Below are 21,313 nucleotides of genomic sequence, written 5' to 3'. Positions count from 1 at the left end.
GACCACGCAGTCTGATAGTTTATATATCAATGATGAAATCTTAACATTATAACACATGCCAATACGGCCGGGTTAACTTATAAAGTGACATTTTAAATTTGCCGCTAAACTTCCGGTTCGAAACGCCTCTGAGGATGACGTATGCGCGTGACGTAGCCCGGGGAACACGGGTATGCCTTCCACATTGAAGCCAATACGAAAAAGCTCTGTTTTCATTTCATAATTCCACAGTATTCTGGACATCTGTGTTCGTGAATCTGTTGCAATCATGTTCATTGCATTATGGAGAAAGAAGCTGAGCAAGCAAAGAAGAAAGTTGTCGGTGCGAAATGGACGTATTTTTCGAACGAAGTCAGCAACAACAGTACACAGCCGGCGCTTCTTTGTTTACATTCCCGAAAGATGCAGTCAAGATGGAAGAACTCGGATAACAGAGACTCTAACCAGGAGGACTTTTGACTTCGATACACAGACGCCTGCAGAGAACTGGGACAACACAGACTCTTACCAGGATTACTTTGATTTGGATGACAAAGACGCAGACGTGCTACTGTGAGTATGCAGCTTTGGCTTCTAAACATTTGATCGCTTGACCGTATGTGCGCAACTTTTTTTTGCGTATGTACGTAACTTTTTTAAAATATATAAGCTTTATGAACCTTGGGTAAGGTGAACGGTCTTTTGGGCTGAGTGATTGTGTGTGTTGATCAGGTGTTTGAATTGTATTGGCGTGTTCTATGGAGCTAGGAGCTAGCATAGGAGCTAGGAGTTAGCATAACAAAGACGTAGGTGTTTTTATGCAGGATTAATTTGTGTCATATTAAATATAAGCCTGGTTGTGTTATGGCTAATAGAGTAAATATATGTCTTGTGTTTATTTACTGTTTTAGTCATTCCCAGCTGAATACCAGGTACTGTGAGTATGCAGCCTTGGCTGCTAAACATTTGATAGCTTGACCGTACGTGCGCGTCACGTACGTAACTTTTTAAAAACATATGAGCTTTATGAACCTTGGGTTAGGTGAACGGTCTTTTGGGCTGAGTGATTGTGTGTGTTGATCAGGTGTTTGAATTGTATTGGCGTGTTCTATGGAGCTAGGAGCTAGCATAACAAACACGCAGGTGTTTTTATGCAGGATTAATTTGTGGCATATTAAATATAAGCCTGGTTGTGTTGTGGCTAATAGAGTATATATATGTCTTGTGTTTATTTACTGTTGTAGTCATTCCCAGCTGAATATCAGGTCACCCCCGGCTCTCACAGCATCTTCCCTATCTGAATAGCTTCAACTCCCCACTAGTCTTTCACTTGCACTTTACTCATCCACAAATCTTTCATCCTCGCTCAAATTAATGGGGAAATTGTCGCTTTCTCGGTCCGAATCTCTCTCACTTTATGCGGCCCTCATTGTAAACAATAGGGAACTTTGCGTATATGTTCAATTGACTACGTCACGCTACTTCCGGTAGGGGCAAGCCTTTTTTTTTATCAGATACCAAAAGTTGCAATCTTTATCGTCGTTGTTCTATACTAAATCCTTTCAGCAAAAATATGGCAATATCGCGAAATGATCAAGTATGACACATAGAATAGATCTGCTATCCCCGTTTAAATAAAAAAAATTCATTTCAGTAGGCCTATAATATAATGGATGTATGATTAATATAATTGTATATTTAGAATATGTGAAAGTTCGACTCCGACCTTGTTTACTCCTGTAGCGATCTCCTTAAAGTTTTGTAAATAATCAGAAATACCTAGCAGCTAAAATGCGCCAAACATGGATAACGAGTGTTTTGCATTTTTCCCAACATGCATTGCAGGGGTTTTAAATGGGTGTAATTTGGAATTATGTGTTGTGCTTGGACATTTTTTTTATATTATCCAGAAAGTTAAATGAGCAGGTTGTGTTGTGTGACCGTGTGTGTTGACTTTTTGTGTTAGTTTATTTGCGCCGTGAGCGGTAAAGGTTGTTTGGATTGGGTCATATATAAAAATGCTCTGCCATCTTCAAGCTTCAAGCTGCAGTTCATGGTCATTAACATGAATACTCACTCTGTCCACAAGATGGCAGCAAATTCACAGCAATTACACTATAAGATATTGAAAATTAAAGATGGAGTCACCCCGCAGGCCAGATTCCTTATTAAACTTGTGACGTCTCGCGGGCCAAAATGAACACGGCGGCCGTAGTTTGGACACCTCTGCTCTATATCGTCCACATCAACAATTAGTGCACCATCTCAATGCAATGAGCATCAATGTTGTGTTTGCCTCTCAGGGAAGCCTCTTTATAACCACGTCGGCGAGATCGTGGATGGAGTGGACATGCGTGCCGAGGTGGCGCTGCTCTCCAGGAACATTCTCATCTACGGAGAAATGGAACCCTCCTGCTACGGAAACAACTTGTGTCAGTTTTACAGCCATGACACCTATGGAGGTCACGTCAAGGTGTGTACCTTTGCACTCATCTCCCTCGCACAGGCTAAATTCTTGATGTCCCAATGTGCTCGTGCAGTTCTGCATATTTTAGCATGATATTGCATTCTCGGCAAAGGTCACAGTGTTGGGAGGAATGAAAGTCTGTCTATGTTCTATTTTTACCTGCTGGTCTAAATGAGAGATGTTATTCATGCCCCGTGCTCACATTTTTACTCAAACAGCTGCCGTCTTTCTACACCTTTTACTACACTCTCTCATCCCCATTCTTCTTCTCCACTGCCATGCCTTCTTTAAATCATAGTTATCCTATTCTGTCTGGAAATATACGAGAGGCACTTTCGCTCTTGATGTCTTCCCCGCATGCGTCTAAGTTCACAGGGGTGCTCGAAATATTTACGTTTTTTTCCCCTCTAAGTTCCATGCTTAAAGAGAGCTTGAGTTTTGGATACGTACAATTAATTTCCTCTGCAAATACAGTAGCGAGCTTGAAGGGTTTTCTAGGCAAAATACATGAAAATATATGGGTATTAATAAAATCAAATTAATTATATTATATTAATATTATTATAATTAATTGTTATATTATAATTAAGTATTATTATTATTATGTTATTTTATATAATTACATAATTATCATATAATTACTATTACATTTTAATTCATTATTATGTTATAATTAATAATAAAAATTATTATATTATTTTATATAATTATATTATTATTATATAATTACTATTATATTATAATTAATTATTATAATTAATTCTAATATAATATAATTAATTAATATAATAACATAATATCATTTAGTTCCTTCTTAGCTGCGGTTACAAGACAATACGTTCTTTGTGTTTGTCAAAATACTATCTCTTATGTTGTGAAAGCACATTTTTGGTAAATGCAGTATATAATTATAAATGATAAATGGGTTATACTTGTATAGCGCTTTTCTACCTTCAAGGTACTCAAAGCGCTTTGACAGTATTTCCACATTCACCCATTCACACACACATTCACACACTGATGGCGGGAGCTGCCATGCAAGGCGCTAACCAGCACCCATCAGGAGCAAGGGTGAAGTGTCTTGCCCAAGGACACAACGGACGTGACTAGGATGGTAGAAGGTGGGGATTGAACCCCAGTAACCAGCAACCCTCCGATTGCTGGCACGGCCACTCTACCAACTTCACCACGTCATAATATACATTTTGAATTTTTTGCTAAACATTTTTCACTCTGGCCTGTCAGCGGTGGCCTAGAATCTGGTCGGCCACCCCAGGTGCCACCCCACTCAGAGGCGGAACGATTTGAAGTAGGGCTGGGCTATCAACATATATCGCGATAGACATGTAATCATATCATTATCAAATGCGTTTGAGAAAGTGTTCAATAAATACATATTTTTTAGTCCCCCCCCAAAAAACGGGAAAAATTAGGCTTGGTTGGTTGCATGAACAAAGGCACTCGCGGTCTGGTAAGCTAGCCAAATAGGAAGTGGTTGTGAAATGGGAGGGACACACTATAGGGCCAAGGTCAAGGTAGATTTATTCATATAGCACATTTCTAAAAAAGACTACTGACCCAAAGTGCTGTACAGATTAAAACAAAAAGGTAAAATACTAAAATATAATCATCAAAATACAATAACCACAAAACATTCTATATATAGTTAAAATACATACAAATTGTGTAAAAGTGTGTAAAAAATCACAATAAATGCAAAACCATCTATAAAACACATTTCAAAATAGATAAAAAGAACAAGATAAAAATGTCCATACGTATGTCCAGCTCAGCTTGTGTTAAACGGCAGCGCAAATGAGTGAGTTTTTAAAGAAGATTTAAAAGTACCGGTACTGAGAGATGTCGCTGTTTTGAGATTCAGAGGGAGAGCGTTCCAAAGTTCAGGGCCTGCTACTGCAAAGGCCCTGTCCTCCGGTCCATCCATCCATCCATTTTCTACCGCTTGTCCCCTTATGGGGTCGCGGGGGATGCTGGAGCCTATCCCAGCCAGTCTTCAGTCTAAATTCTAAAAATCACTAATCGCGTAACAGTATCAACCATCACTTTGGGTTGCACCATATCGCTGTCGAGTCTCTGTACAGCATGAATAGAAATTAAAACTGATTGCCGCAGAGAGCGAAGAAATAGTGGATAAAAGAGGCGAAGTCACCTCCACAGTACGGCAGTTCTTGGGGATTTTTTCAAACGGACGGTCGTCCTTCGCCACGCTCTTCTTTTCCTATCAACACACGTCCGTTCCCTATTCGTATGTACGGGAACAGGTAGGAACTAAAGTGCAGGACTGAGTAACTATAATAGAATAATCCCAATATATCAGTTGTGCTATTTTTAAAATAAGTTAGTCCAATAATATTTAAATAATAATTACTGCATAACTAAACTTACAAATACTTGTTCTTCTCAGGTTTTCACACTTTGCACTATTTTCTTACACCGTATTAAGCATTTCTTACATATTCCTGATTATTTTTTTACCGCAAAGAGGTTATTGTTGTGTTTAATGTGATTTTAGAATTTTGTTTGTATTGAATGATTTTTTTCCATGCTTGTATTGACATTTAATGTCTTTCCTGCATTGATGGCTCAGGGGATTATAATCAGAGGAAGGTTACATTTTGAAGTAAAAATGTCAACATTTATTATATTTTTCTCCTGGTCCATATTTCCATAGGTCATAAAAAAATATCAATAACCATCGATATCGACCGATAAAAAAAACTTACGTCGTGATACAGTTTTCAGCTATATCGCCCAGCCCTAATTTGAAGTATACAAACTAGCGTAGTAAAACACCAGCCGGTGTTCTGTCTGTCCATTTGGTGGCGGTAAGCTACTACAGTAGCTACAGCTGCCCCTGTCAGAGGCATAGTTTTTACTTCGCAAGCCACTCCTGATGCAATCCTGTCCGGGAATCAAACCCTGGAAGTCACTCTCCGCCGCGACTGTAAATAGTATAATTTGTTTATAAATTATTGTAAGTACACCTCTGCATAACATTGTATCCTTATTACCATTAAAGAAAAAAAACTACATTTAGAGTAACTTACAACAAAGAATAACTATTAACATTGTGTGCTAGTCTGTAAAATAAAAGATTTAAAGTGCATCAAATTACCTGAAATAAAAAACAACAACACTTTTTTGTACCTACTTGAACGATTTGATGCTGAAAAATACAATTATAAATTATAATAAATCAAATTGATCAGCAACATTAACTCAAGAGCACACACTTTAACTTACGAAACCAAAATTAATAATACAATTTGTGTTGATTTTTTTTTTTTTTTAACCCAAATGAGGAAGTCAGGATTAATGGCGACAATGAGCATGTTTTGTGGTTCACAGTTTTTCGAAGCCGGGTTTGAAGCGTGATACTGATAAAGCATCGCACCTCGCACCCCCACCAAAAGGTAACGACTTGTTCCTTAGCCCAATTTCTGACGTTTCCTGAAAGTAAAGATGAAAATCGGCCCATTACCTTTTGAGCTATCTGGCGAAATGAAAGAAACAGAGTGAACACTCTAATCAGCCATCCACTGTCACTGTTGTTTTCAAGCGCCAACAATACTCCGTTTACATTCCGCGTCCTAAATATTAACCAAGTATTAGCAATAATGCTATTATAAGTGCTAACGTTAAGGACCTACATTTAGCGGTGCATCGATCACACAGTTAATTCTAGATTATAAATCATGCCTCTCACATGGATAGTAGAAGGTTGTGGACATAAACCGAGAAGTTGGTCAACTCCGACTAGATCCGTAGATCGCGAGAAAGACACGAAAATACGCTCGTTTTGCACCCACTTTTTTTCTTTTAACCCTTCTCAAGGTTTGTTATTCATTTCTTAATCCAAACAGGAAGATATAAACATACCATCAGTCGACATGCCAATGAGAGCAGACATTGTACAGTAAGTGACTATTTTATTAGAGCCCGAGCAGTGGAGCAATCCCCGTAGTTAGTGAAAATGTTTTTCGAGGCCCTTAACATGCACAAAAAGTCCCCAAATGTTGCAGGCACGTCAGGTATGGGGAAACATTTTAGATGTATGGGAGCCCCAAAAATGACATTTCAAAATTGTCTCTTTACCGCCATCTTTAAAATAAAATAAAAAAAGCCCTTCCTACCAGCTTCACATGTAGACACAAACATTGCAGAAGACGTCTATCATACCGGAAATCAAACATGGTTTTTGTCTGCCATTTTTTTAGCGAAAAAAAGGGGTCGTACTTTAGCAAACTTTAGCAAACCACACGTACAGGCGGTGATAAATTGCGAACACATTTTTCCTATGCCATTAGGTTGTGAGTGTGGCATGTCCCTCGGAGGAGTTTGTTAAAGTATGACACCCTTTTTTTCGTTCGAAATGTAACACGAAAACCAACATGGCCGACTTCCTGTTTGTTTTCAGGTATGGGTTTCTGAGACTTATGTGCATCCCGTCATGATAGACGTCTTCTGCGATTTTGTGTCTGGTAGGAAGGGCTAATTTTTTCTGACTTTAAAGGTGGGCGCCAGAGAGCCAATTTTGAAATTTATTTTTCGGGACTCCAAAAAATATTCTGTTTTTTGCCGTACCTGACGTGCCTGCGAATGTGGGGGCGAGGGCCCGTTCATCGCTGCTCGCAGCTTTAATTACGTTTGTTGTGTCTCAAAAAGCCTGCTGTGAGTTGTGGTCAGTGTTGTTGTTGAAGGAAATAGTGGAAGTTGTGATGCGTTTTTGAAATAAATGCGCCGCCGAATGCTTAAAATGATCAAAATACATACATATTACATGTTATCATGAATGTTACTACATTTATTACAGGTATATATTATATATTATTGTAGGTATATATTACATATATACCTACAGCTTGTATGAAAAACTATGACGGAGGGTTTTTAGAGCACTTTTAACGGTGGAATAGATTGACTCCCTTGTTAGCTGACATTTGCTAGTGTTTATTTGTGAGTTAGAATGCATAGACAAAAACAACATGAGTTCTTGTCTTACGTAAGGATTGGGAATGATAGGTAAACTAAATTTAAAAAAGTGCAATTCCCCTTTAAAGCCTGTAGGTTCATGTACTTGATATGTTGGTGGAAAAGTCAGCAAGTGCGCTGTCATGTGAATGTGTGTGTGGGTGAGTTATAATTTACTAGGAGGATTTACCAATCCCCCCCTAACAAAAACCAGACCATGTGGATTACGCAGCGCATACACACAAGGCCTCCTAGCGAGCACTTGGACGGTTGTTGGCGCTCGATTAAGCTTTTGTGCTCTGCTTACCATTTCTCTGCAATAGTCATCACCAGCCTCCACCAAGCCAACGTGGTCTACTTTTCTATACTCCATCACTGACTTTTGTGTCGCCTCCCTCTTGTCCTACGTCAGATCTTTGGCAACTTCTCATCAGTGCATCTGTCCTACGTGGAGCTGAAGAACATGGGCCAGCAGGGCGAGAAAAGCCGCTACCCGCTCTATTTCCACATGTGTGGCGACGTGGACCAGAAGGGAGGCTACTGGGAGCCCACCTACGTCGATGGACTCTCCATACACCACTCCTTCTCTCGGTGTCTTACCATTCATGCCACCAACGGCTTGCTGGTTAGTATATCACACAACATATGAGGCCACAAATCAATTAACGGAACTATAATTGAATATGAATTCAATTACTTATCCGGCATCACCAAAATGCCTTGTTTTTGAGAGTTTTTTTGCTTCGTCTGTCGCTTTCAATCAGGGTGCATGAAAGTTCACTCTGTGCTTCGCTCTCAGCGCGTAAGCGTTTAAAAAGTTATTTTTATGGTCAGGGTTTCTAAAATTTCTAAAACATTTTAGAAATTTAGAATTGTGAATTTTGAGGATGAAAATGAATGTATTCCATTTTGGAACAAGGCTGTAACATAACAAACTGTAGAAAAAATAAAGCACTGTGAATACTTCCTAGATGCACCGTACATAATAATAATATAAATAACTAGAATCTAGTGTTGTCCCCATTTTGGTACCTGTACCAACATATATTTTGATACTTTTCGGTACTTTTCGATATAAATAAAGGGGACCACAAAAAAATTACATTATTGGCTTTATTTTAACAAAAAAACTTAGGGTACATTAAACATCTTATTGCAAGTTTGTTCTTAAATAAAATAGTGAACATACTAGACAACTTCTCTTTTAGTAGTAAGTAAGCACACAAAGGTTCCTAATTTAGTCTGCTGACATATGCAGTAACATATTGTGTCATTTATCATTCTATTATTTTGTCAACATTATTAAGGATAAGTGGTAGAAAACTAAATATTGATCTACTTGTTCATTTACTGTTACTTTCCCTTTTAACATGTTCTATATACACTTCTGTTAAAATGTAATAATCACTTATTCTTCTGTTGTTTAATACTTTACATTAGTTTTGGATGATACAACAAATTTGGGTATCAATCCGATACAAAGTCGTTACAGGATCATACATTGGTCATATTCAAAGTCCTCATGTGTCCAGCGACATATTTCCTGAGTTTATAAACATAATGTAAATAAAACAAAAGAAGATGTTGTGTTTCCAAAAAATATTGATATAATCATAGTAGTATCGACTAGATACACTCCTGTATTTGGTATCATTACAGTGGATGTTAGGTGTAGATCCACCAATGGCGTTTGTTTACATTTTGACGCTGGTGAGCTATGGTGTGTAGTGAAGCATGTTTAGCTATTCCTTGTCCTGCAGGGATGATACTTACTTAATTTGTCGCCTTGGAGGCGAGGATTAGTGAGTTAGAATTAGCTAAAACACTGCAGACTGCAGATGGACTTTAGCCGCTAGCTAGCTAGCCATGTCTTAACGCACCTCTTCCTGAGGGCTTTTCAGTTTTATAACTTCACCTTTATCTTTAGTTTTTAATTCAAAATGCGTCCGTTCACACTTTTCTGTCTACACGCTGTGTCTGCATGTAAGTACTCGGTGGTTGTGCGCTGCCGAACATGCTCCTTTGCTCGTAAACCAGCAATGACACGACGTGACGACAACGGGGTTGGGGGGTGGATGACCAGTACTTTTTAGAGGCGGTATAGTCATACTTGCCAACCCTCCTGGTTTTACCGGGAGACTCCCGGTATTCAGTGCCTCTCCCGAAATTTTCTCCCAACAAACTCCCGGTATTCAGCCGGAGCTGGAGGCCACGCCCCCTCCAGCTCAATGCGGACCTGAGTGGGGACAGCCTGTTCTCACGTCCGCTTTCCCACAGTATAAAGAGCTTGCCTGCCCAATGACGTCATAACATCTACGGCTTTTAGAGAGTAGAGTGTACGACTGCGCACACAACAAGGAGACGAAGCAGAAGAACGAGGAAGTTACAGACATGGCGACGCCGTCGACGAGCAAGATGAAGAAATACGCTTGCAAGTTCCAAAACGAATGGAAACAAGAATTTCAGTTCATCCAGGACAGTTCGAAGGGGAATGGGTATGTATGTTGCCTGTACATTTTGTAGAACAGACTTCTCCGTTGAACACGGTGGCCGAAATGATATACTCAGTCATGAACGGAGAAGTTAAACAGGACAATACTGCCATCTACTGGATAGCCTCCGGAACACTGAAATTCAAGTATTTATTTTATTTATATGTATAATAAAATAAATAAATATATATATAGCTAGAATTCACTGAAAGTCAAGTATTTCATACATATATATATATACACTACCGTTCAAAAGTTTGGGGTCACATTGAAATGTCCTTATTTTTTAAGGAAAAGCACTGTACTTTTCAATGAAGATAACTTTAAACTAGTCTTAACTTTAAAGAAATACACTCTATACATTGCTAATGTGGTAAATGACTATTCTAGCTACAAATGTCTGGTTTTTGGTGCAATATCTACATAGGTGTATAGAGGCCCATTTCCAGCAACTATCACTCCAGTGTTCTAATGGTACAATGTGTTTGCTCATTGGCTCAGAAGGCTAATTGATGATTAGAAAACCCTTGTGCAATCATGTTCACACATCTGAAAACAGTTTAGCTCGTTACAGAAGCTACAAAACTGACCTTCCTTTGAGCAGATTGAGTTTCTGGAGCATCACATTTTTGGGGTCAATAAAACGCTCAAAATGGCCAGAAAAAGAGAACTTTCATCTGAAACTCGACAGTCTATTCTTGTTCTTAGAAATGAAGGCTATTCCACAAAATTGTTTGGGTGCCCCCAAACTTTTGAACGGTAGTATATATATATATATATATATATATATATATATATATATATATATATATATATATATATATATATATATATATATATATATATATATATATGGGGGCGGTATAGCTCGGTTGGTAGAGCGGCCGTGCCAGCAACTTGAGGGTTGCAGGTTCGATCCCCGCTTCCGCCATCCTAGTCACTGCCGTTGTGTCCTTGGGCAAGACACTTTACCCACCTGCTCCCAGTGCCACCCACACTGGTTTGAATGTAACTTAGATATTGGGTTTCACTATGTAAAGCGCTTTGAGTCACTTGAGAAAAAGCGCTATATAAATGTAATTCACTTCACTTCATATATATATATATATATATATATATATGAAATACTTGAGTTGGTGACTTCTAGCTGTAAATATACTGCCCTATTAACCACGCCCTTAACCACACCCCTGCCCCCGCCCCCAACCACGCCCCCACCTCACCCCCCACCTCCCGGTATCGGAGGTCTCAAGGTTGGCAAGTATGGGTATAGTACCGAATATGATTCATTAGTATCGCGGTACTATACCATACAACCCTACTAGAATCTGTGCAATTCCGGTAGGAATGGCGGGTGAAATCCACAGCTGAAACGCGTGAGCCACCGACACGCGCGAGTGGAACTGAAATGTGTCACGTACCAAGTTATATGACTCTGAGGTAAATGGTTGCAAAATGAGCTAAACAAGTTAGCATGCTAATGTTCTCATGTGAGCATTAGCATACTAAAAGTTAGCATGTGTCATACCAAGTAATATGATTCTGGGGTAAACGATTGCCAATTGAGTTAAAAAAAAAAGTTAGCATGCCATTGTTAGCATACTAGCCTGCTAACGATAGCATGCTAACAGTTAGCATGTGTCACATACAAAATTATATGACTCTGGGGTAAACGTTTGCAAAATGAGCTAAACAAGTTTGCACAATAATGATTAAATGCTAGAATGCTAACGTTTGCAGGCTAGCATGCTAATGTTAACATGCTAGCACTTGAGTAACAAGAGCAAGGAGCATTTTGTCTCTTGAACCGTTCAAATCCGTTGAGAAAATGTGTTTGTAGAAGTTTGCATATTGCCCATTCACTTTCAACTGGGGGAAATTCCTGGTAATTCTGGAAATTATTGGATCCAGGGCAAAAAATATTGCTTAACTGTCCAAGGTGAGTGGAGTGTGTGGATGGTGGAATTGTTCGAATTGGTTGAGAAATGTGGGATATTGAGAAGTTTGAATATTGCCCGTTCCTTTTTTTAATTGGGAACATTCCCGGTAATTCCTGGAAAACCGAGAATTTTTCCAGCATTTCTCATTTGATAGCTTGAATATCCTGACTAAGACGTATGTTTAGACTGAAATCGGATGAAAGATGTGGGATCAGTTGAAATGTAAAAGGTTGGACATACTGCAATTGAAAAGTGAGAGTTCCTGGTAATCAGGGAATTTTCACAACCGGTAAACATGTTGACTTCAATGACCATGGTGAGTGGGATGTGTGGATGGTAGAACGGTTCAAATAGGATGAGAAATATGGGAATTGTGCAAGTTTGAAAAATGACCTTAAAAACCTGGAATTCCTGGTAATCTGGGTTACTTAGGTAGAAGATAAATGTTAGCACCTAAGTAACCCAGATTACCAGGAATTCCAGGTTTTTAGGGTCATTTTTCAAACTTGCACAATTCCCATATTTCTCATCCTATTTGAACGTTTTGATACTTGCACTGTTCCGATACGATGAAAACTGTGGGAGAAGAAGGGCGTCAAACTTTTACGCACAAGACGTTCACATAATAATACTAATGGGGAACATAGCAGATAATTGTGTTGCACAGTGACCTACAAAAGTGACCAAGGTCACTTATTGGGATTGTTGTACAGTACAAGGCCGTTTGTTGACAATAGAACTGATGCTCTGCTGACGTCAAAAGGATGAGCATGTATTTCAATGTTGGATTGGGAGCATTGTTTCTGTCAGCGTTGAGGAAATGGAAAGTACAAAAGTATGTAGTACACGTAATACCAATATGAACATATTTTCCCATGTCCACCATTACCATGGAGATTTCCTTTTTAGTGTTTGTTGCCACCGGCAACACGCACTAATCAGTAAACATTTACCAGGGTTTTTACACCTGTGACTGTTTTCTCCTTCCCTTTGTTCCCAGCACTGCGTTTTTAAAGGACGAAACCATGGGAAATCAGTAATGCACTCAAACACCTCCTCCAGATAATCATTGGGGATAAGGAGATCCTGAAAAGACAAGAACCTGAAGGCTGTGCATTCTTTGTCCACTACATGGATTCAGATGGATTTAACCATACAAAAACAAGTGTTTTGTATGGATTTACCCCTACAAAAACAATTTTTTAAATGGATTTACCCATACAAAAATATTTTTTTAATTGGATTTAACCATACAAAAACAGGTGTTTTTCTATGGATTTAACCATACGAAAACCATTTTTTTCTATGGATTTATCCATACAAACTTTTTTTTAATGGATTTAGCCATACAAAAATGTTTTTTTTAAATGGATTTAACCATACAAAAACGGGTGTTTTCTATGGATTTAACCATACAAAAACAGGTGTTTTCTATGGATTTAACCATTCAAATACAGGCGTTCTGTGATGAGGTGGTGACTTGTCCAGGGTGTACCCCGCTTACCGCCCGAATGCAGTCCCCAAAAGGGACAAGCGGTGGAAAATGGATGGATGGAAGAACATGTTTCCTATGGATTTACCCATACAAATACAGGTGTTTTCTATGGATTTAACCATACAAAAACAAATGTTTTCTATGGATTTAACCATACAAAAAAGAGTGTTTTCTTTGGATTGAACCATACAAAAACAAGTGTTTTCTTTGGATTTAACCATACAAAAACAAGTGTTTTCTATGGATTTACTATACTAAAACAAGTGTTTTCTATGGATTTACCCATACAAATACAGGTGTTTTTTATGGACTTCCCCATAAAAACACTGGTGTTTTTTATGGATTTAACCATACAAAAACAAGTGTTTTCTTTGGATTTAACCATACAAAAACAAGTGTTTTCTTTGGATTTAACCATACAAAAACAAGTGTTTTCTTTGGATTTAACCACACAAAAACAAGTGTTTTCTATGGATTTAACGATACATAAACAAGTGTTTTCTATGGATTTAACTATACTAAAACCAGTGTTTTCTATGGATTTAACCATACAAATACATGTTTTCTATGGATTTACCCATACAAATACAGGTGTTTTTTATGGATTTAACCATACAAATACAGGTGTTTTTTATGGATTTAACCATACAAAAACAGGTGTTTTCTATGGATTTAACCATACAAAAACAGGTATTTTCTATGGATTTTACCATACAAAAACAAGTGTTTTCTATGGATTTAACCATACAAAAACAGGTGTTTTCTATGGATTTAACCATACAAAAACAGGTGTTTTCTATGGATTTAACCATACAAAAGCAAGTGTTTTCTTTGGATTTAACCATACAAAAACAAGTGTTTTCTTTGTGAGCGTTTTCATAAATTTTGTCCTTAGGTAGATGTTGACAGTTATACTAAAAAGACACACGTAATAAAGGTGTTTATGAAATTTCCTGACTGTTTTTGGTGACGTTTTCTAAAATGAAAAAGTAAAAAAAAACCTTAGAGCCTTGTCTATGTGTTTTTTGAGTATACTATTCATGTTTAAACAACTTTTACTGCTAATGAATATTGTCTCCAAATATCGGTTATGGGCCTTCTTGACTCCTAATCCTGTAATCAGTATCCGCATCGACCCTGAAAAAACTAAGTCGGTCGATCCCGACTTTAGGATATTTCAACCTGCCTTCAAGTTGAGATTCCTTGGGCCCCTCAAAAAGTCCTTTCTCTGTGTGTCCAGGTGAAGAACACCTTCTCGAATCCTAATCCTGTAATCAGTATCAGCATCGACCCTGAAAAAATGAAGTCGGTCGATCTCGACTTTAGGATACTTCAACCTGCCTCCAAGTTGAGATTCCTTGGGCCCCTCAAAAAGTCATTTCTCTGTGTGTCCAGGTGAAGAACACCGTGGGCTACGACACGCTGGGCCACTGCTTCTTCCTGGAGGATGGCATTGAACAGCGCAACACGTTCTACCACAACCTGGGCCTGCTGACGCGACCCGGTACTCTGCTGCCCACTGATCGCAACGAGACCCTCTGCCTCAGCATCAAGGACAAAGTCTACAAGGGCTATACTCCCTCACCCAGCACCGAGTGCAAGTAAGAGACTATACCGCCTGGAACCGTTTTATGTCTGCATCACCTTTTGTAGATCACGCTCAGGAGATAGGATGGCTGCAATAATGCCACATAGTAGGCAAGCCAAGTGTACACAAGGCAATTCAAAGTGCCTTACAGACAATTACAAATATAAGATAATCATGGTTGAAGGCTCCAGCACCCCCTGCGAACCCAAAAGGGACAAGCGGTAGAAAATGGATGGATGGATGGATGGATGGATGGTTGAAATTAAAATCATAGAATAAATCATCATAAAAACAAATACAATTCAAATAAAATATTTTCAGGTGTCATATGCACAATTAAATAAAGATGTTCTCAGCCTGGATTTGAACATAACCAACATGAAGGCCTGTCTCACATCTTCTAGATCAGACCAAGTACCACCTCAGAAAACACTTGGCTCTCCAAGTACCACCGTAATGACCAACATCAAAATACAGTAGCGTAGTAGGCCAAAGTATTCATTAAAAACAAGTACATACTTTCCCTTCCAATCACCTGTCAGGACATATTCAATGACTCTCAAACTACAAAGTACAAATCTCAAGCAGGATTGGACAAATGTAAGTGTACATTCCCTCCACACCGGTGCTATTCAAATCTAATTAATTCTATTTTATTTAGTTAGTTAATTTTAATGTTACAGTTGTTTTTTTGGAGAGTTCTGTGGTCTTGTAATATAAAAATAAAACATATTTTAATATTTTGTCGATCGAAATGTATGTCACACCCCCTATGTGTCATATTTTGTTGTCAAGCAATTGTATTGTTTTTTAGCGGTCAACATCCGGTAAGCTAGCAATTGACAGAAAATACAACATGTAATGCTTCATGGACAGATTAATTTGCCTTCACTGTTGATGAGGTTGGTTCATGTGTGTGCTTAATATGTGGGGAGAAAAAGGCAAACAACAACAAAAAACAAATGTTGAAGACATTTCCAGAACAAACACAGCATTTGCGAAGAAATACCCAGCTGGAGATGACAGAAAAAGAGCAGTTTTGGAACTGCTGCGGAAAGCTGATCAGAGCAAAAAAACTTGGTGGGTCGTTTTCTGTCTAGTGTTTGATTTCATAAATGCTCTTTCATAAGTTTAATGGAACTATAAGTGGCGTTATTGTCATTTTGAGAATCAAACAGAGTTTGCGGCTCTCGGTGGGTTTTATATTGGTGGGAAATGGGCTCAAATGGCTCTTTGTATGGTGAAGGTTGCCGACTCCTGCCCTATTTGCTTTTGTTTTTTGAAACTATTTGCAATATTGCTGTCAGCAAAGAAAAATCCATAAATTAGTCGCACCTTTTTATAGGCCGCAGGGTTCAAAGCATAGGGGAAAAAGTATAGTTTGTAAGGAAGTATGAAATCATGAAAAACAAAGAAAAACACTACGACACAGCGCTAGTACTTTGTTGCACCACCTCTGGCTTTTATAGCAGCGTGTGGTCTCTGAGGTATGGACTATACTTTTGAGTAATGTCTGCTATCCGCTTTTTTTCCACAAAATTAGACAACGTAATGAACATCTTCCAAGTCTTGGTGAGTTCATACATTTTTGCCAGGGGTTGTACACATGACGTAATCGATCTAAAAAAAAAATGGTAATGGTGGATTATTTTGATGTAGGGTTGTTTCGATACCAATATTTTGGTACCGGTACCAAAACACATTTCTTTTGTAAATAAAGGTCACCACTAGGGCTGCAACAACTAATCGATTAAAATCGATTACCAAAATAGTTGGCGATTAATTTAGTCATCGATTCGTTGGAACTATGCTATGCGCATTTTTTTTTTTAAATTTATTTTTTTTGGTTATTTTTTTGTTTTTTTTGTTTTATAAACATTTATTTATAAACTGCAACATTTACAAACAGCTGAGAAACAATAATCAAAATAAGTACAAAAACAGTACAAAACAGCGCCAGGGCGTCACTGAGGCTACGTCTCATGAGGTGGCGTAAGCTAGCCAATGATGTGGTCATGTGCAGCTCACGTGACGACGGCGTCTCCTTTGCTGGAAAAATTCGAAAAATGGCGCAGGAAAACACTACCGATAGTTTAGCGGAGAAACATCTTGAGGTTATTGCTTCAATGGAGAAAAGTGTACGACCTAAATCATCAAAAGTGTGGGAACACTTCACTTTAAAGACTTCAAAGAAGACCGTTTCCTGCAAAATGGCACGGAAGTAGTGATGGGTTGATGAGGCCTCATGAAGCGTTTCGACACATTGCAAAACTGTATTGATACTGTGTCGATACTGTGTCACTAAATACTGACATCTGCTGGACATTAAAAATCCCTACAGGCAACCTATGGGCCGACTCAACTGACACTGATTTTATGACCTAGTATATACAATAATATAAACCAAGTCATTGTATTTCATTTAGGATTATTTAATATCTTCATTTAAATAAAAATATATTTTTATCTTTTTTAGATACAGTCAAATAATGTGAACATGTATCATGACTAGGATGGTAGAAGGTGGGGATTGAACCCCAGTAACCGATTGCTGGCACGGCCACGCTACCAACTTCGCCACGCCGTCATTCCTGTACCTTCTCTAGTAACAGTAGTGATGGGTCCTACAACACCGATGCATCGGCGCATGCGTCGAGCTCATAGAGCGAAACCCTGTGTCGGTGCGCGTACCGCTTTTAGAAAGTCACGTGACCGATCATGAGCTGCTTTGGTCACGTGACCGATACGCGAACTGTATCGCACTGACGCCTCCTCTGTGCCCTGTGAGCAACATTCCCTCTAAGGTGCGCGCCTGCGCAATTGCGCAGTGCTCAGGCGTCCTCCGCGCATACCGTGCGCCGCACAGCCAATATATGCCGCGCACCAAATCAAACCCACCTGAATTCTAAACAAAATAAACACATTTATTCTGTGTAATTTTGAAATGCAACTTTGAGTGACAGTGACAACAAGCGGCCCTAACGGTGTTCGTCAACAACACGCATTGCGCCGCTTCCTAATAAACAGTTTGACGCGCAGGCGTCAGTGCGATACAGTTCATGAGCGGTCACGTGACCAGAACAGCTCATGAGCGGTCACGTGACCAAAACAGCTCGTGTTCGGTCACGTGACTTTCTAAAAGCGATACGCGCACCGACACAGGGTATCGCTCTATGAGCTCGACGCATGCGCCGATGCATCGGTGTTGCCGGACCCATCACTACACGGAAGTACAACATTGCTTCAGAAGCACCTGAAAAGGAAACATGTTGGAGCCATGGATGAAGGGACGAACTCACAGTACGTAACTTTTTAAGTCCATAGTGGCAACAAGCATTCATGAGTTCAGCTTTTTTGTGAGTAACGTTAAAGTTATGCCTTTGTTGCAACGCGGGGCTGATAATGTGTCTCCGGCACATTTGACTCCGTTTTGAGAGAGAAAACGCATGGTTACCAATTTCGAAATAAACGTAACGGACAGAAATATCTCAGGTTGGTTTCATAATGGATCCATGTAGCTGGGCTGATAAAGCTATATAAATATATTTAGATTTGAGTGACGCTTTAGTATAACTAAACGTTGTGAAGGTGCTGGAATATTTCATGCTATTATTCAGAGGCAGCCTAAAATGAATCCTTTATTATTCACAACAGAAACGTGTACAATATCTGATTCAGTTCTGATGAGTTATATTTCTGTGTTATTGTTGGTGTATGCTGCACCCCCAATGTCCACAACATGGTGCCAGTATGCTGGTTTTTTTCAATAAAATACTGGAAAGGATAGAAATGTAGTTTGTCTCTTTTATCCGATTATTAATCGATTAATCGAAGTAATAATCGACAAATTAATCGTTAGTTGCAGCCCTAGTTACCACACAGAAAAATCTTACGGTACATTAAACATATGTTTCTTATTGCAATCGAAGAACAATTTTGTCCTTAAATAAAATAGTAAACATACGAGACAACTTGTCTTTTAGTAGTAAGTAAGCAAACAAAGGCTCCTAATTTGTCTGCTGACTTATGCAAAAAATATTGTGTAACAAGTCGTACAACATTGATTGTTAATCTACTTGTTAATTTATTTTAATATCTGGTTATTTTCTTTTTTAACATGTTCCATCTACACTTCTGTTAAAATGTAATAAACACTTATTCTTCTGTTGTTTGGATGCTTTACATTAGTTTTGGATGATACCACAAATTTGGGTATCGATCCGATACCAAGTCGTTACAGGATCATGCATTGGTCATAATTAAAGTTCTCATGTGTCCAGGGACGTATTTCCTGAGTTTATAAACATAATATGAATTAAAAAAATAAAAATTTGATTATTAAAAAATATCAATATAATCATTGTAGTATCGACTAGGTATGATCTTGTACTTTGTATCAATACAGTGGATGTCAGGTGTAGTTCCACCCATGGCGTTTGTTTACATTGTGAAGCGCCAGCTTGTAGGTGGTGACGCCGGTGAGCTATTGTATCCTCCTACGGTGTGTTTAGCTATTCCTCGTCCTGCAGGGATGATACTTGTAAGAAACGTACTTTATTCGTCGCCTGCAAGCGAGGATTAGTGATTTAGAAGTCGCTAAAACACTGCCAACTCTGGATGGACGTGAGCCGCTAGCCATGTTTTAAAGCACCTCTTGTAGAGCGGCGTACCAGTGTTATAGCTTCACCTTTATCTGTAGTTTTTAAGCCAAAATGCGTCCGTTCTCCCTTTTCTGTCTACACACTGTGTCTGCTTGTGAGTACTCCGTGATTGTGCGTTACCGAACAGGCTCCTCTGCTCGTGAAACCAGCAATGTCACGACATCATGTCGTTGGGGGAAAAAAAAAAGAACCGGTACTTTTTAGAGGTGGCATAGTACCGATTATGATTAATTAGTATTGCGGTACTTTACTAGTACCAGTATACCGTACAACCCTAATGTGATATATGATATTCTGGGGTGTTAAAAAGAATAACAATGTACATTCTACCGAACTGAAAACAGTGACCACAAAGCACGATAAGATCGGAAGCGTGGTTTCTGTGAACCGTTCCAGCCCTTCAATCAGGGTGTCGCTGCGGGAAGAGATGGTGTGTGCACAATTTGAAAGGAGCCAGCTGGTCCAGATCCGTGTGAGAGACACCGATTTTATCCGTGCAATAACATCCTCGCCTCTGGACGGGGTGTTTTCCTGTCGCACTCAGTGAAGTGCCACTGTGAGAGAGCCACCGATGTCTGCTTCCAGCAGTGTGTGTGTGTGTGTGTGTGTGTTTTGGAAGGGCTGTTCCTGTCCAAGGTTTATGTTGGATAGCTAGATTATTGGGGAATGTTTCAGAAAGATCACTGATTTCATAGTCTGTGATTCTCACATGTGCCAAGGTACTGCTCTTTAATATGTTCTGCTGTGTGTGTGTGTGTGTGTGTGTGTGTGTGTGTGTGTGTGTGTGTGTGTGTGTGTGTGTGTGTGTGTGTGTGTGTGTGTGTGTGTGTGTGTGTGTGTGTGTGTGTGTGTGTGTGTGTGTGTGTGTGTGTGTGTGTGTGTGTGTGTGTGTGTGTGTGTGATTGTCTTCCAGGGCGGTTTCTACATTTTGGATCGCCAACCCCAACAACAACCTTATAAGTAATGCCGCCGCTGGTTCTCAGGTACGAACGTCGATCTTACGAGAAAAAGAAAGATTCCTCTGTAAATGAAATTATTTTATGCATATAACACAGTGATCCATCAATAAAACAAGACTTAAGAGTTGTTTTTTTTAATCAGGATTTAGTGTCCTTGCACAGTTGAGTAATTTTAATACAGTGTGGCAAATGAGAAGACGACCTTGGATGGCGAGGTCATGTGCTTAGTGGTAGGGGATGTTTACTGTACATTGTAACTAATCAAGTCTTAAAGGCTGCATCTGCTTTATTGACAACATTCTGCTCTCCTCCGCTTGTTATTGTAGTCGCTAACTTGATCCTTGCGACTCATGCCGGATGAAAGATAATGAAAAGCATGGCGGCTGGTACTCTTGAGTTTGTCTTGTCATCTCCTCTGAGTCCTCCTTCCTCTGGTTCCAGGATGCCGGGATATGGTTTGTGTTCCACAGCTCCTCTACAGGAGACTCTCATGGCTCTGTGCCAGAAACAAAGGCAGAACTCACTCCCCTGGGGATTTTCTACAATAACCGCGTTCACTCCAATTTCAAGGTAGGGTGAGGGAGTAGAGATTGGCAGATATGTTTTTTTTTCAGGGATTATTAGCAGTCATGCAGGCCGATAATCGATATTCATTGGCAGTAAAAGTTATGTAAACATGTGTCGTGTACGTCAGTAAACAGCTGGACAAAGCTTGAAGTTGTTTTTTTTCATACGTTTTT

The 21,313-nt window shown here is 39.2% G+C and overlaps 1 protein-coding gene across 1 annotated transcript in view; it reads left to right on the top strand.

Moving 5' to 3' along the window:
- cemip2 (cell migration inducing hyaluronidase 2) overlaps window positions 1-21,313 on the top strand; it is a 138,507-nt gene that overhangs the window by 80,770 nt on the left and 36,424 nt on the right. Inside the window, exons 7-11 of the mRNA XM_062025372.1 lie at window positions 2,283-2,452; window positions 7,851-8,063; window positions 14,761-14,966; window positions 20,528-20,597; window positions 21,015-21,143. Of these exons, the coding sequence (XP_061881356.1) occupies window positions 2,283-2,452; window positions 7,851-8,063; window positions 14,761-14,966; window positions 20,528-20,597; window positions 21,015-21,143 (788 nt within the window). The remainder of the gene's footprint in view (window positions 1-2,282; window positions 2,453-7,850; window positions 8,064-14,760; window positions 14,967-20,527; window positions 20,598-21,014; window positions 21,144-21,313) is intronic.

Source organism: Entelurus aequoreus, linkage group LG17, assembly GCF_033978785.1.
Source record: "Entelurus aequoreus isolate RoL-2023_Sb linkage group LG17, RoL_Eaeq_v1.1, whole genome shotgun sequence".
NCBI lineage: Eukaryota > Metazoa > Chordata > Actinopteri > Syngnathiformes > Syngnathidae > Entelurus > Entelurus aequoreus.
The sequence above is the reverse complement of the archived record's forward strand: the minus strand, read 5'-3'. Positions and strand labels throughout refer to the sequence as shown.